General features: G+C 42.0%; 1 protein-coding gene across 1 annotated transcript in view; it reads right to left on the bottom strand.

Moving 5' to 3' along the window:
* CUL5 (cullin 5) overlaps nt 1-13319 on the bottom strand; it is a 91480-nt gene that overhangs the window by 58372 nt on the left and 19789 nt on the right. Inside the window, exon 2 of the mRNA XM_082683227.1 lies at nt 11037-11146. Coding sequence (XP_082539353.1) covers nt 11037-11146 — 110 coding nt within the window. The remainder of the gene's footprint in view (nt 1-11036; nt 11147-13319) is intronic.

Below are 13319 nucleotides of genomic sequence, written 5' to 3'. Positions count from 1 at the left end.
AATGAATCAACTCCTTAAAGAACAGATTAAAGAAAAATAGTAGGATTAGGGATGAAACAACAAGATATATCCACATATACAATATAAACATACTACTTATAATACCATGGCAACAAATTTCAAAATCTAGGGGAAAAAGAAATGAAGTGTGAGAAAAGACTCTTTGTCTTAGTCCCAATTTTAAGTAGAAGGTTCCAACATATCACTATTGGGATGATGTCTACTGCTGGAATACCTGCAAATGATTTATCATAGGGGCACATGCACCCGAATGTTCATAGCAGCAATGTCCACGATAGCCAAACTATGGAAGTCCACGGTAGCCAAATTATGGAAAGAACCTAGATGTCCATCAACAGATGAATGGATAAAGATGTGGTATACACACACACACACACAATGGAATACTATGCAGCCATCAAAAGAAATGAAATCTTGCCATTTGCGATGACGTGGATGGAACTAGAGCGTATCATGCTTAGCAAAATAAGTCAATCAGAGAAAGACAACTATCATATGATCTCCCTGATATGAGAAAGTGGAGATGCAACGGGTGAGGGGGGTGGCAAAGGAAAAGAATAAATGAAACAAGATGGGATCGGGAGGGAGACAAACCAAAAGAGACTCTTAATGTTACAAAACAAACTGAGGGGGCCCGGGGGAGGGGTGTAGAAAGAGGATGATGGGGTTATGGACATTGGGGAGGGTATGTGCTATGGTGAGTGTTGTGAAGTGTGTAAACCTGGGTACAGACCTGTACCCCTAGGGCTAATACTACATTATATATTTATTTTAAAAAATTAAAAAATTTAAAAAAAGAAAAATGTAGTACCGGTGTTCAGGCTCTAATGTAAGAACATATAGTCTGATGTAGAAAACAGACATAAATAAATAGACAATAATGATATATTCTATCATATGGAGATATGTTATGGTGGAAACATACAAAATGGGGAGTATCTAACCCTGTCGAAAGAGTTGTACTATTTTTACTTGCTCATACCCACTTCCATGTTCTATTAATAGGTGTAGGTACCTGACACAAGCTAAACCAATCATATTACCCCAAGACCACACTGACTGCGTTAAGGGTGTAGGCCTGAGAGAGTTGTGCCCTGGGATTTTTCAAACCAGAACTGCGCAAGTAAAGGCCCTTTCTTTGCCTTCTCATTATGAAGCTCTAAAGGTATGAACACAGAGACTCAGGCTACACTCAGAGAAACAAAAATGAGATGGAGAACATCCTGAAGATATCAGAATCCGATTCCAGTCAGTCCTCCTTTTCCCAAGCCTCATATACATTATCTAATACTTATTAAAGCTGGTTATTTTGGAGGCCTGGGTGGCTCAGTTGTTGAGCGTCTGTCTCCCAGGGTCCTGGGATCGAGCCCCACATCAGGCTCCCTGCTCGACAGGAGGTCTGCTTCTCCTTCTCCCACTCCCCCTGCTTGTGTTTCCTCTCTCACTGTGTTTCTCTCTGTCAAATAAATAAATAAAAACTTCAAAAAAAGAAAAAGCACAATTTTTAAAAAAGATTTTTAAAATTTATTTATTTGACAGAGATCTCAAGTAGGCAGAAAGGCAGGGAGAGAGAGAGTAGGAAGCAGGCTCCCCGCTGAGCAGAGAGCCCGATGTAGAGCTTGATCTCAGGACTCTGGGATCATGACCTGAGCCGAAGGCAGAGGCTTTAACTCACTGAGTCACCCAGGTGCCCTTTAAGAAATATTCATCTCTGAAAAATTATATTAAAAAAAAAAAAAAAGAAATATTCATCTCTGTTTTTTCTTCACGTACTGAGATTATTAATTTCTAACATGATTGACTTTTCCTATTTGTTTTTTGAGGTCAATTTTCATTTTATTTCCTCCTACTTTTGTTGGTTTCTCTCCTCAGCTTTTGAATTTTTGATTCAAGATTTCTTAAATTACCCTGAATGGTTGTATGAGGCCGCCACACTCAGTTTGGAGCCCTGTGTTGGTGTTCTTCTGCTTCATAGCTGGTTTCTGTGGAACAATTTTTATCAGCTACAATGTTTGGTTTCCACTTTCTTATCCCAACAGACCATTTTCTGCTTACGTTCATCTTAAGGTCAGGATTCCTAGCTTCGGAGCACCTCCTTCCGTCAAGCTTAACAACACTCAATTTCTTTTTTTTTTTTTTTTTTAAACAACACTCAATTTCTTAATGACCAATGTTGGTAATAGGATCCTCAGATCCTCTAAATCCTTACCTATCTGAAAATATGCTTATGTTGTCTTAAACTTGATTACAAACTTAACTGGAGAATACTAGGATTGGGATAACTTCCCTTCAAATATTTAAGAAAATGTTCCATCAACCTCCTACATCCAATTTGGCCAACGAAAAGTGCTGAAGACAGTCTGCTTTGTTTTGAGAGTGAACTGTTTTTCTTCACTGCAAGAAAACTAGGGTATTTTCTTTATCCTTTGAATTCTGAAACTCCCTAAGGACATATCTCAGCATGTTTTCTAGCACTTTCAATATTAAGACTTGAGGAGATGGGTGAGAAGGAACGAGTTTCCACTGGGGAGTTTCCACCTCTTATTTTTGGACCATATCCTCTCCTCTGCTATTTCTGTTCTCTCCTTCTGGTACCTGTTTACCCAATTCTAGATCTACCTTCCCTATCCCTTTATTTCTATTTTATCTCCCATACCTTGTTTTTGCTCTACATCTAGGGAGAACTCTGGTTTTATTTTTCAAATCACTGATTTGATCTTCTGTTTTACCCCCTTCATCCTGTATTTCAAAGATCTCTTCTTTAGTTGACTTTCATTTTCAATGTAAGCCCTATGCCATAAACTGGAGTTTTTCAAGAGTTCTTTCTAAACCCTACATCATTTATTTCCTCTAACTCTGAGGTACAGCCTCTAAGATGGCCCTCGATGACCCCGGTTTCCTGGTGTTCATACCCGTGTACGGTTCCCTCCTACAGTGTATAAGCACCTGTCTGAGTAATAAAACATGACCCACGTGGTTGTCTGTCACTACCAAAACTATGACAGAAACCCTGAGCTCTGTGCTGGGAGGCCCTCTCTTGCTCTGGAGCAAGCACGCTGCCACATGTAAACTGCTTCAAGGAGGGACGCACATGGTGAGGAACTGAGCAGCTAGGGAAGAACTGACCCCAGCCAACACTCCTGTGAGCAAGCGGAAAGCTCACTCAGCCCTGCCAGAGTCTTGGCCGACACCCGCTGCTCAGCTTTACTGCAAGCTCAGGAGAGACCCTGAGCTAGACAGGCCCATCAGGCTTCCTGACCCTCTAATAATGATAGGGTAAGTGTGCAGCATTTCAAGCTGCTAACCTTGAGAGTAATCTGTCATGCAGCAATGGACAAATGATACGTGGAGACACAACAAAGACAGGCAGGCAGAAGACTGCTGTAATCGTTCAGAGAAATGGTAGCGGGGAGGAAGATGGGATAGAAAGAAGGCCAATTCGTGGGCGACTGGGTGGCTCAGTGGGTTAAGCCGCTGCCTTCGGCTCAGGTCATGATCTCAGGGTCCTGGGATCGAGTCCCACATCGGGCTCTCTGCTCAGCAGGGAGCCTGTTTCCTCCTCTCTCTCTCTCTGCCTGCCTCTCTGTCTACTTGTGATCTCTCTCTGTCTAATAAATAAATAAATAAATAATCTTAAAAAAAAAAAAAAGAAAAGAAAGAAGGCCAATTCAAGAGATATTTAATAAAACCTATGAAACCCAGGAATCAACTGAATATGAGGGAGGAAGAAAATAGAAAGTTGATGGTAGCTTTCAAATTTTTGGTTTGAAGCTACGAACAACACATTTTTGTCATTCTAAATACGGAGTAATTACAAAAGTTAAGAGACAGACACATAGAAACAACAAGAGACCTATGAAGTCTAGAAGTCTGACTCAGAATAATCGGGATTGCTTCTGTAGATACAAGAACACAGGTAAAAGAAAAACAACGAACTCTGAAAAAAACCACCATTTAAGGTGTACACAACAATAAGTCCACTTACATAATGGAGATGAGGCAGACAAGAGAGGAGAAAACCAACTCAGGAACAAGAAAAACAGCATTTTTAGTAATGTTTTTTTAGATTTATTTGTTTTATAGAAAAAGAGAGTATGTGTGAGCAGGGGGATGGGCAGAGGGCGAGAGAGAGAGACAGAATTCTCAAGCAGACTCCCCAGAGTGCAATCTGACCTGGACTCCATCCCAGGACCTTGGAATCATGACCTGAGCCAAAAGCAAGAGTCAGATAGTCAACTGAGTACACCACACAGGCACCCACAAGAAAAATATCTTTTAAGATAATTTATGCTAAAAGGGCACCTGCATGGCTCAGTTGGTTAAACATCTGCCTTTGGCTCAGGTCATAGGACTGAGTCCCACATTGGGCTCCTCACTCAGCAGGGAGTCTGCTTGTCCCTTTACCCCTCCACCACTCATGCACATGATCTCTCTCTCTCAAATAAATAAAATCTTAAATATATATATATATGATATATATATATAGTGAAAACAAATTTTCTTAAAAATAAGGTCTTGGGTGGCTGGGAGGCTCAGTCAGTTAAATGTCCAACTTGTGATCTCAGCTCAGGTATTGATCACAGATTGTGAGTTCAAGCCCCATGGTAGGCTCCAGACTGGGAGTGAGCCTACTTAAAATAAATACATAAACAAATAAAATAAAAATAAAAATAAGGTCTCACAAGTTGAAAATAATTTGTGATTTAATTCTGGCTTCAATTTCACTAACCAGAGTCAAACCAAATATGGATCTAGAGGAATAGTTCTCAACTGAGGGACATACCATCCCCACAGAAGCTCGCTTGGAAAGGTACCAGAGCTTTTGTTTGTTTATTTCACTAATGAGGGGTGGGGGTGCACAGGGAGTGTCCACTACTAGAGTGTCTGAGGGTGAAGGCCAGAGGTGATAAACATCCCACAATATGCTAGATAATCTTTTACAACCACCTAAAATGCCAACACACTTTTATTGAGAAATAAGGATCTCAGATAAAAAAGAAGCAAACACTGGGTGGCTCAGTGGGTTAAAGCCTCTGCCTTCAGCTCAGGTCATGATCCCAGGGTCCTGGGACCGAGCCCCATGTCGGGCTCTCTGCTCAGTGGGGAGCCTGCTTCCCCCTCTCTCTCTGTCTGCCTCTCTGCCTACTTGTGATCTCTGACAAATAAATAAATAAAATTTTTTTAAAAAAAGAAGAAGAAGCAAATAGTCAATGGAGTTTAATAACAATATTTTAGTACCTCAAATTTAGAAAGATATAAGCAACCCAAATATTAATTTACATAATCAAACAGCTAATATTTGAAGGGTTTTTCTTACAATGTATTTTTTAAAGATTTATTTTAGAGAGTGTGTGCATGGGGCGGGGCAAAGGGAGAGGGAGAGGGGAGATGCAGACTCCCCACTAAGCACAGAGCCCAATATGGGCTCAATCTCACAACCATGAGATCATGACCTGAATGAAAACCAAGAGTTGAATACTCAGCCAACTAAGCCACCCAAGCAGCCCTAAAACTCAAAGGGTTTAATTAACGTAGGTCTTGCAATTTGGGTTATACCACGTTAAGATATCCAAGAATCCTTTAACCCAAAAGGACTACATATTGAGCTGCCTTGGATAACTGCAAGGAGATAAAGGATTTTTAAAAATGATGTGATGAGGGCGCCTGCGTGGCTCAGTGGGTTAAGCCGCTGCCTTCAGCTCAGGTCATAGTCTGGGGGTCCAGGGATCCAGTCCCACATCGGGCTCTCTGCTCAACAGGGAGCCTGCTTTCCTCTCTCTCTCTCTCTCTGCCTGCCTCTCTGCCTCCTTGTGATCTCTGCCTGTCAAATAAATAAATAAATAAAATCTTTAAAAAAAAATGATGTGATGAGACCAACAACTAGAGCAAATACAAAGGTACTGACTATTTCTGATGAGGGAGCAGGAGGCTGGCTGAGGACAAAGCAAAAGCTGGCGCCTTGCACCCCCCCCCCCTTTCATCCGCTCCCCTCCATATGTGTAGCATTCCTCAGGCACCCCTGACTGCCATAAAACGATAAATAGTTAACTTGCTGAGATCACAATCCTGCAAGACAGGAGTCTCCCTTGGTTTGCAAATGTCCTTGAGATTACAACAAAGAAGTTACCTTATCAATAGCCCAATATCCAGGGACACAGAACTCAGTTCCTCAAGCCCTAATGTCACCCTCCCCTCCATGAAAAACGGAAGGAGGCGGAGGTAGAAGGAAAAGTAAATAAAGTTAAATTTCTTCTAAACCTAAATCTCATTGACAAGGATGCTTGATAGCAGGAATGTAACATTCCACCAGACTCCCAATTGTCTTTACTTGATAGCAACTAAGCCTTCAATATCCTGATAGTATTCTTTGCCCCAATAGCCCTTCTGGACACCCCTTTGTCCTCACCTACCCAACTCCTGTGTATATAACCAACCACCCCTCACAACCCGGGGCAGCCGCATCTCTGCCTGCCCACGGGCCCTGTCCCCATGCTCTAATAAATCACCTTTTGCACCAACGACGTCTTAAGAATTCTTTCTTTAGTCGTCAGCTCCGAACCTCCTCACCCCACCGAACCTGACTTAGGTTCTGGGACTTCATCATTTCTGCTTAGAAATGCACCATAAGCAGGGAATACCATCATACTACAGTTCCCCCAGTCAGGAGTGCACAGAAAACAAGCATCATTCTAGATGATAAATGATATAATCAACACAAATTGATAGAAACAAAACAAAACCCCACCACAGTCAACAGGTTATTCATAAAATAGTTTAATCAAATAATTTAAGAAAAATAGTATACATGAATGCTATGTATTTCTAAAAGGGCTTAGCTGTTTACTGAACTTTAATTTTTCAAAAGATAGAATCATGCATATAAGTTAATATTATGTAATACTATTTAGGAAATTATATTTTTATCATGCAATAATGAGAAAAAAATGAGAACAGCTTAATGTGTATGGATTATTCAATCACATATCTATAAGTCCTGACATAGAATTCCACTAAAGCATACACAGAAAAGTTAGAGCAGGTCTGCGAAGGCTAACCTCAGGAAGATGTGCTTGTAAGGCTGGCCCTTGACTGGTATCTGGGAATTTGGATTCTGCAAAGGTTCTCACCGTTTCCTGCTGAGAATCGCTCATTGGCCCTAAATGTTTAGGTAAACAAGCTGATTTATATTGAACTCCTGCTTGTCATCTAGGAGTCTGGGACTTCACTTCATGTCAGGCAGAGGCTATCTATGCAACAGCTGAGTTAAAACCTGAACACTTGTCTTTAATGTGCTTCCCTGTAGAAAGACTTTCACCACCTGTGCTGTCACCATCAGCTGCTAGAGAACTAAGTGTCTCCTGTGTAACTCCAATGGGAGAGGATGCTTGGAAACATGCACCTGGTTTCCCCTGAATTTGCCACCTACACCTTTGTTGCATTTTACTGTAATAAATCACAGCCATGAATACGACTATGTCTGAGTCCTGTGAGTATTCCCAGCAATCACTGAACCTCGAGGTGGTCATGAGACTGACCACTAGGACAGCTGGGACTCACTGAAACATGGTAAGGGTACGAAGTGATAAAGTGACTGGACGATGAACCCTTGCTGTTTGGGTGGCTAGAAAGTCATCCATGCTACAAAACAGGAGCTGAGTGCATGTGTTTTAAGAGAGAAGAGTTACCTAGGAAAGCAGAAAACAATAGCTCTAATCCCCAGAGAGTGGGCTCGCTCAATCCCCCGCTGCTTTCAGCCATGCTGACTGACGAGTGACAGGAGAAAAAGCACAGCCTGGCTAACACCTCTGGTTTTGCTCTTGCCTCCAACTGGGAAGAGAAAAGGCCCAAAGTTAAGCTATGAGTGAACCAAAAATGTCAAATGCTGGCATTATTCTCCACCACCCCTGCCCCCAGCCAGGAGGAAATAAGAGTTAAGTCAGATCCTGGAGAAAGCTTTAGATAAACCAGGGGAGAAAATGCTGGGGGTGGAGTGCCTGCAGGGAAAGGAAATCACTCCAGCTGTTTCTTCAGGCCAAAGGCTGCTACTGAAGCAATTCTTCCAGGCTCCTTGCATACCAGCCAGGATCTCCCAGCAACTCTAGCATAATGTTGTCAATGCTGTTAGGGATTTGAATAAATCTATAATGGGTTTAAAAGATGGTTTTGTATTTTGTGCCTTTGGCATCTGGATGTATGATCAAAAAAGATGTAAAATGTTATATGCTCGTACTTTCATAAATCCTACCAGGATTGTACCTAGCAGCAAAGGTTGTCCCCCCCCGCCCCCCCAAAACTAGCAGACACAACTTCCATGCTTTAAGCTGCTGGTAAGGAGTTGGAATTTAAAGTGTTTGAATATTGGAACAGAAAATGTCTCTGTAAAGGCATTATTTTTACCTACTGGTATGTCTGAAAAAAAGGGAGACAACATAGAAACAAAGGAAATCTTTAGACAGAAATACACTTCTGGAGTTTTAAAAAGCAGTTCTTAGTTGCCACTGAGTTCCTGTGAAATCAGGTATCTGACCCCTAGAGGCTGATGATCTTCCAGCCTGATGTGCATGTTCTTGAGCGAATCAATCTGGACTCTTAAGACTGATAAGATAAAAAGGGCTTAGATAAGTCTTGCTTGTCACTTGGACTTGGAACACGAATGTCTGCAGCCATCTCAGCTTTCTGGCTGCAGAAGAAAAGTTGCTCTCTTTTTTAAACTCCTGAATTCACAAATCTTATTTGCCTGGATCTGACTCTGAGCTGAAACCTGATACTGTCTGTTACTGGCTGTTTCCAGCTCAACATAAGCTGTGCTGAACTCAAGCAAGCATATGCTCAGTGAACAGGACTTGGACCTGAAGGCGCTGCAGGTTTCAGCAGCCTTTGTGGAGCTGTCAACTGCAAATATCCTAGATTCTGGCTGGACCACCTGCATTACTTCCAGATGCCTCCAGAAAAGGGCGTGATCTCTGATGACGTGATCTGAAGTCAAGCCGCTGACTGGCTCTAGTTATTGGATACAGACACTAGCAGTACTCCTAACCTGTGATGACTGCCGAAAGCTACCAGGGGGAGGCAGTGACCCACCCCTCCTGACGTCCTCTCCGTGAGGACGTCCTCTCAGGTCTCACTGTGAGTGACCCATGTTCTGTTCACCTTTGCCTCATCATCCCTGTGCATACACCTTAATAAGCAACTTGGGTGTTAAACCCAGCTGTCTCCAGAAAGGAGTGGACCTTTTCTAGGCTGCTCACTAGATAAATAATCAGAACAAAAGGTGCGGGAGGGGACACAAACCTACTTTAAAAATTTCTGAACATCTGACACTTCATTCAGACCAATACACAATACATCTTCCTAGTTAAGGGAAGTATATTATTTTAAACATTTTCTGTAAATATGCGTTTGCTCCTCTTGCCAGTCCACATGTCTGGGGGAAAAAAACTGAAAAGTTTTCATTACTGAATGGGACACACTGGTTTTATAAGAAAGAAAAAACAAAACACAGCACCTGAGAAGGCACAGGGGAGGAGGAAGACATTAAAGATTTTTGTTCTTCAGAATTATTCTTCAAGGTTTTGCTGTCTTCCTGAAGGAAAACTCCCACCACTGGCTTTCCATGCTGCTGTGAGTACTCTGAAATCAAACCTGACAGCGCTTGGAGACAGCAGGGAACAGCCCAACTCCTACACTTTCTACACAGAGCCCTTCTAAATAAACAGCACCCGCACTAGTGAGGCGAATCAACAAGTGTCATGGAATAAATGAAACCATTTAGAACTAACTTCCTTCAGGCAGTTCATCTGAAAACAAAGGCTGAACTGAATGAACAGAAAAGGAACAAGAACTCTAGAGCGAACGGTCCTATGGGAGGAGGGAAACTGGGAGCCCTGTGACCGTATACTACCTGACCAACCTGACCTGTCTCACCTGCAGCACCCTAACAACTGTAAACTTTTTGTTTCTGAGGTACCACACATGCCCTCTGAGATTATACTTCTTCATGGATGTGCTCTGAGGATCATGACACTGCTTTAACCCTGGAAAGCTTTTGGGTGTGCTTCAGCTTAGGAGCCAGAGTTATGCTGTGCCTGAATTGATGCCTCAGACCACGTAAATAAAGGTTCCTATAGAAAGTAAGGGAGGGGGTGCCTGGGTGGCTCAGATGGCTAAGCATCTGCCTGCAGCTCAGGTTATGACCCCAGAGTCCTGGGATCGAGTCCTCATGTCAGGTTCCCAGCTCAGTGGGGAGCCAGCTTCTCTGGTTCCCTCAGCCTCTCCCCGTTTGTGCTCTCTCTCCTAAATGAATAAATAAAATCAGAAAGAAAGAAAGGAAGGAAGGGAGAAAAGCTTATTTTCTTTTCCTAAAATAAACTTCATGGTTGGTGGGATTTATTTTTACTAGCTAAATCTAAGACCTCTAAAAGACCTTACTGAGATGAGTACTACCGATTGGTCTTGCCTTGCCCCACTGTATGAGTGAAATGGTCAACAGTATCCTACCCTGATAAAAAACTTTTCCTGATCATGCCTTAAATGTACAAGCTATATGGTTTACACTGAACACCTGATCTTTCTGAGAATCTGGAATTTGGGTACATGCCAAGCAGAGGCTACCTATGTGACCAGTCCCCAATAAAAACTCTGATTACGGAGTCTGCGAGAGCTTCTCAGGTAGACAACGTATCATACTGGGTGTCAATCCCATTGCTGGAGAGACAGGGTTCTGTACGATTCTGTAAGTACTCTGGGAAGCCCGTGCCTGTTTTCCCCCAGGATGTGCCTTTCCTTTTTGCTACTTTTGTGCTGTATGTTTTTGCTGTAGTCAGCCACAGCGATGTATGACGGCGTACCACCCCCATCCCCAGCAAATCATGGACTACAGAAGAGGACTTAGAGTAATAACAACTGTAAACAGGTAAACCGTCCAGTCTAAAGTGAGCATTCCATTTGGATATAGAAATGCATCACCAAAATTTCCTTTATATTATCAAAAAGTTAAGAGTTAATGGATTACTTACGAAAACAGATCAAACCACTGCTGTTTTGTAACAGATTCCTGGCGTAAAAGCTTCAAAACAATCGGGCGCATGAAATCCCATTTGTCTTCAAATTGAAGTGAACCTTTATTCTTTAAAAAAAAAAAAAAAAAGACAAAGAGTAGTTTAATTTAAATCCAGTTATATCAAAAGTGTCTGTTATTTCTGTCTTTTAAGAGTTAACTAGAGAAATGCAAGGTTTGAAATTTAAAACAATCGGTTTTCCATAATGGAATCCCTGTAAACTAATCTGATTTCAAGAAATCACAGGAAGGCACCATAAAAAAAAATTAATTGTGCGAACATATAAAGAATTTGGCCATGCCCAAGGAGAAGGCCTGGTCTTTGTCCTTGACTTCTGGTAGGTAATCTCTGGGGTCTCAGAGTGTGCGTCTGATAAGAGAGTTGTTGTTTGCCCGGTAACCTTGGGTCAAACTAGATAATCTAACAAACGTGATTTAGGGAGGGAACTGGCCATATCCATAGAGTCCTTAGGATTGGGGCTCACCAACCCAGAAACACCACTATAACTTTGGGAGGTGGTTTTGGGTTAACCAAAATGGAGACTGAGATTATCCACAAGCAATCCATCAGTCACACCTACATAAAGAAGCCCCAGTAAAAACTCCAGAAAGGGATGTCTGGGTGCCTCAGTCAGTTAAGCATCGGTCCTGGGTCCAGGTCATAATCCCAGGGTCCTAGGACAGAGTCTGCATCAGGCTCCTTGCTAAGCAGGGAGCCTGCTTCTCTCTTTGCCTGCCACTTCCCCTGTTTGTGTGCTCGCTCTGGTGCGCGCGCGCTCTCTCTCTCTCTCGCTCGCTCGCTCTCGCAAATAAAGAAACAAAATCTTGAAACAAACAAACAAACAAAACTGGAAAATTTTGGCTAGATCAGTAGCTGGAATGCAACTCTGGAACTCCAGAGTGGTGATTTTGAGCCCCATGGTGGGTGTAGAGATTCCTTAAAAATAAAAATCCAAAATAAACTTGATACTAAAGGCTGGATGAGCTTTTCTGGCTAGCAGTACCCCATACACATGGTCACACAGTAAGGCCAAGAGAGATATGTGATCTGACTACAGGGGTGAGGACGGGGAAAGCTCTGTGCTTGGAACCCTCCTACACTCTGCCCAGTATGTCTCTCTCTTTGGCAAATCTGAATCTATATCCTTGCTCCATTAGAAGCCATACCATGATCTATGAATCTGTAAGATGTAGGAATCTTTCTAATGAGTTATTGAGCCTCGGGGTGGTTTTGGGAACCCTCCAAACTTGTAGCTTGTATCTGAAGTGAGGATGGTCTTGTATATGGAGACTGTCTCTTCTAATTTTATACTTGCCCTAAATTCCCCACAAAAAGTACACTGAGAGTCTATATAAATTCTAAAAACTGAGAAAAACAACAACAACAACAAAACACACACACACACACACACACACACGAAAAATACCCATCCCCTTTTTAAATACTAACAAAACCCTGACACCAAACTGGAGAGAAGAGCCTAAGAAATGGAAACTAGAGACAAATTCAACAAGGACATGGGTGCAAAAATCTTAAATAAATGTCAGCTAATTAAACAAGTGGCATATTAAAAGAGTGATACTTCATAATCACACATCGTTTATCCCACAAATGTGAAGTGATTGGACATTAAGAAAAAGGTCCTTGGGGTGCCTGGGTGGCTCAGTGGGTTAAGCCTCTGCCTTCGGCTCAGGTCATGATCTCAGAGTCCTGGGATCGAGCTCCGCATCGGGCTCTCTGTTCCGCGGGGAGCCTGCTTCCTCTCTCTCTCTCTGCCTACTTTGATCTCTCTGTCAAATAAATAAATAAAATCTGTTTTAAAAAAAAAAAAAGGCCCTCAATTCATTACATTACTAGAAGAGAGAGAGCGAGCGCCCATTCGTGTTCAGTTATTACCACTGTGGCCACATGACTTGCTTTCATCAATAAATTTCCACACAAGTCAGTCATTTCCTAACATTCAAAGAAAAACTTTCAAACACACATGTGGATGGAACTCATTATCATTTTTACTAGATGTAATTTTTTTTTTAATGTAACGTTCTTAAAGATGCTGTTGACTTGTATCAGATAAGGTTCTAGACTGACTACCTGGAATCTCAAACTCCCTAAAATTATAACCCAGTAGAGGTCTCTGAATCATGTGGTCTAACAAGAACATACATCAGAATCACCTAGGGTGGCAGTTTCACATATAAGTTTCTAAAACTTAACTCAGACCTCTTGGATCAAATCTCTTTG

This window comes from Mustela nivalis (genome assembly GCF_964662115.1).
Source record: "Mustela nivalis genome assembly, chromosome: 9".
Lineage (NCBI taxonomy): Eukaryota > Metazoa > Chordata > Mammalia > Carnivora > Mustelidae > Mustela > Mustela nivalis.
Note: the sequence above shows the minus strand (reverse complement) of the source record. Positions and strands in the feature narration are given on the sequence as shown.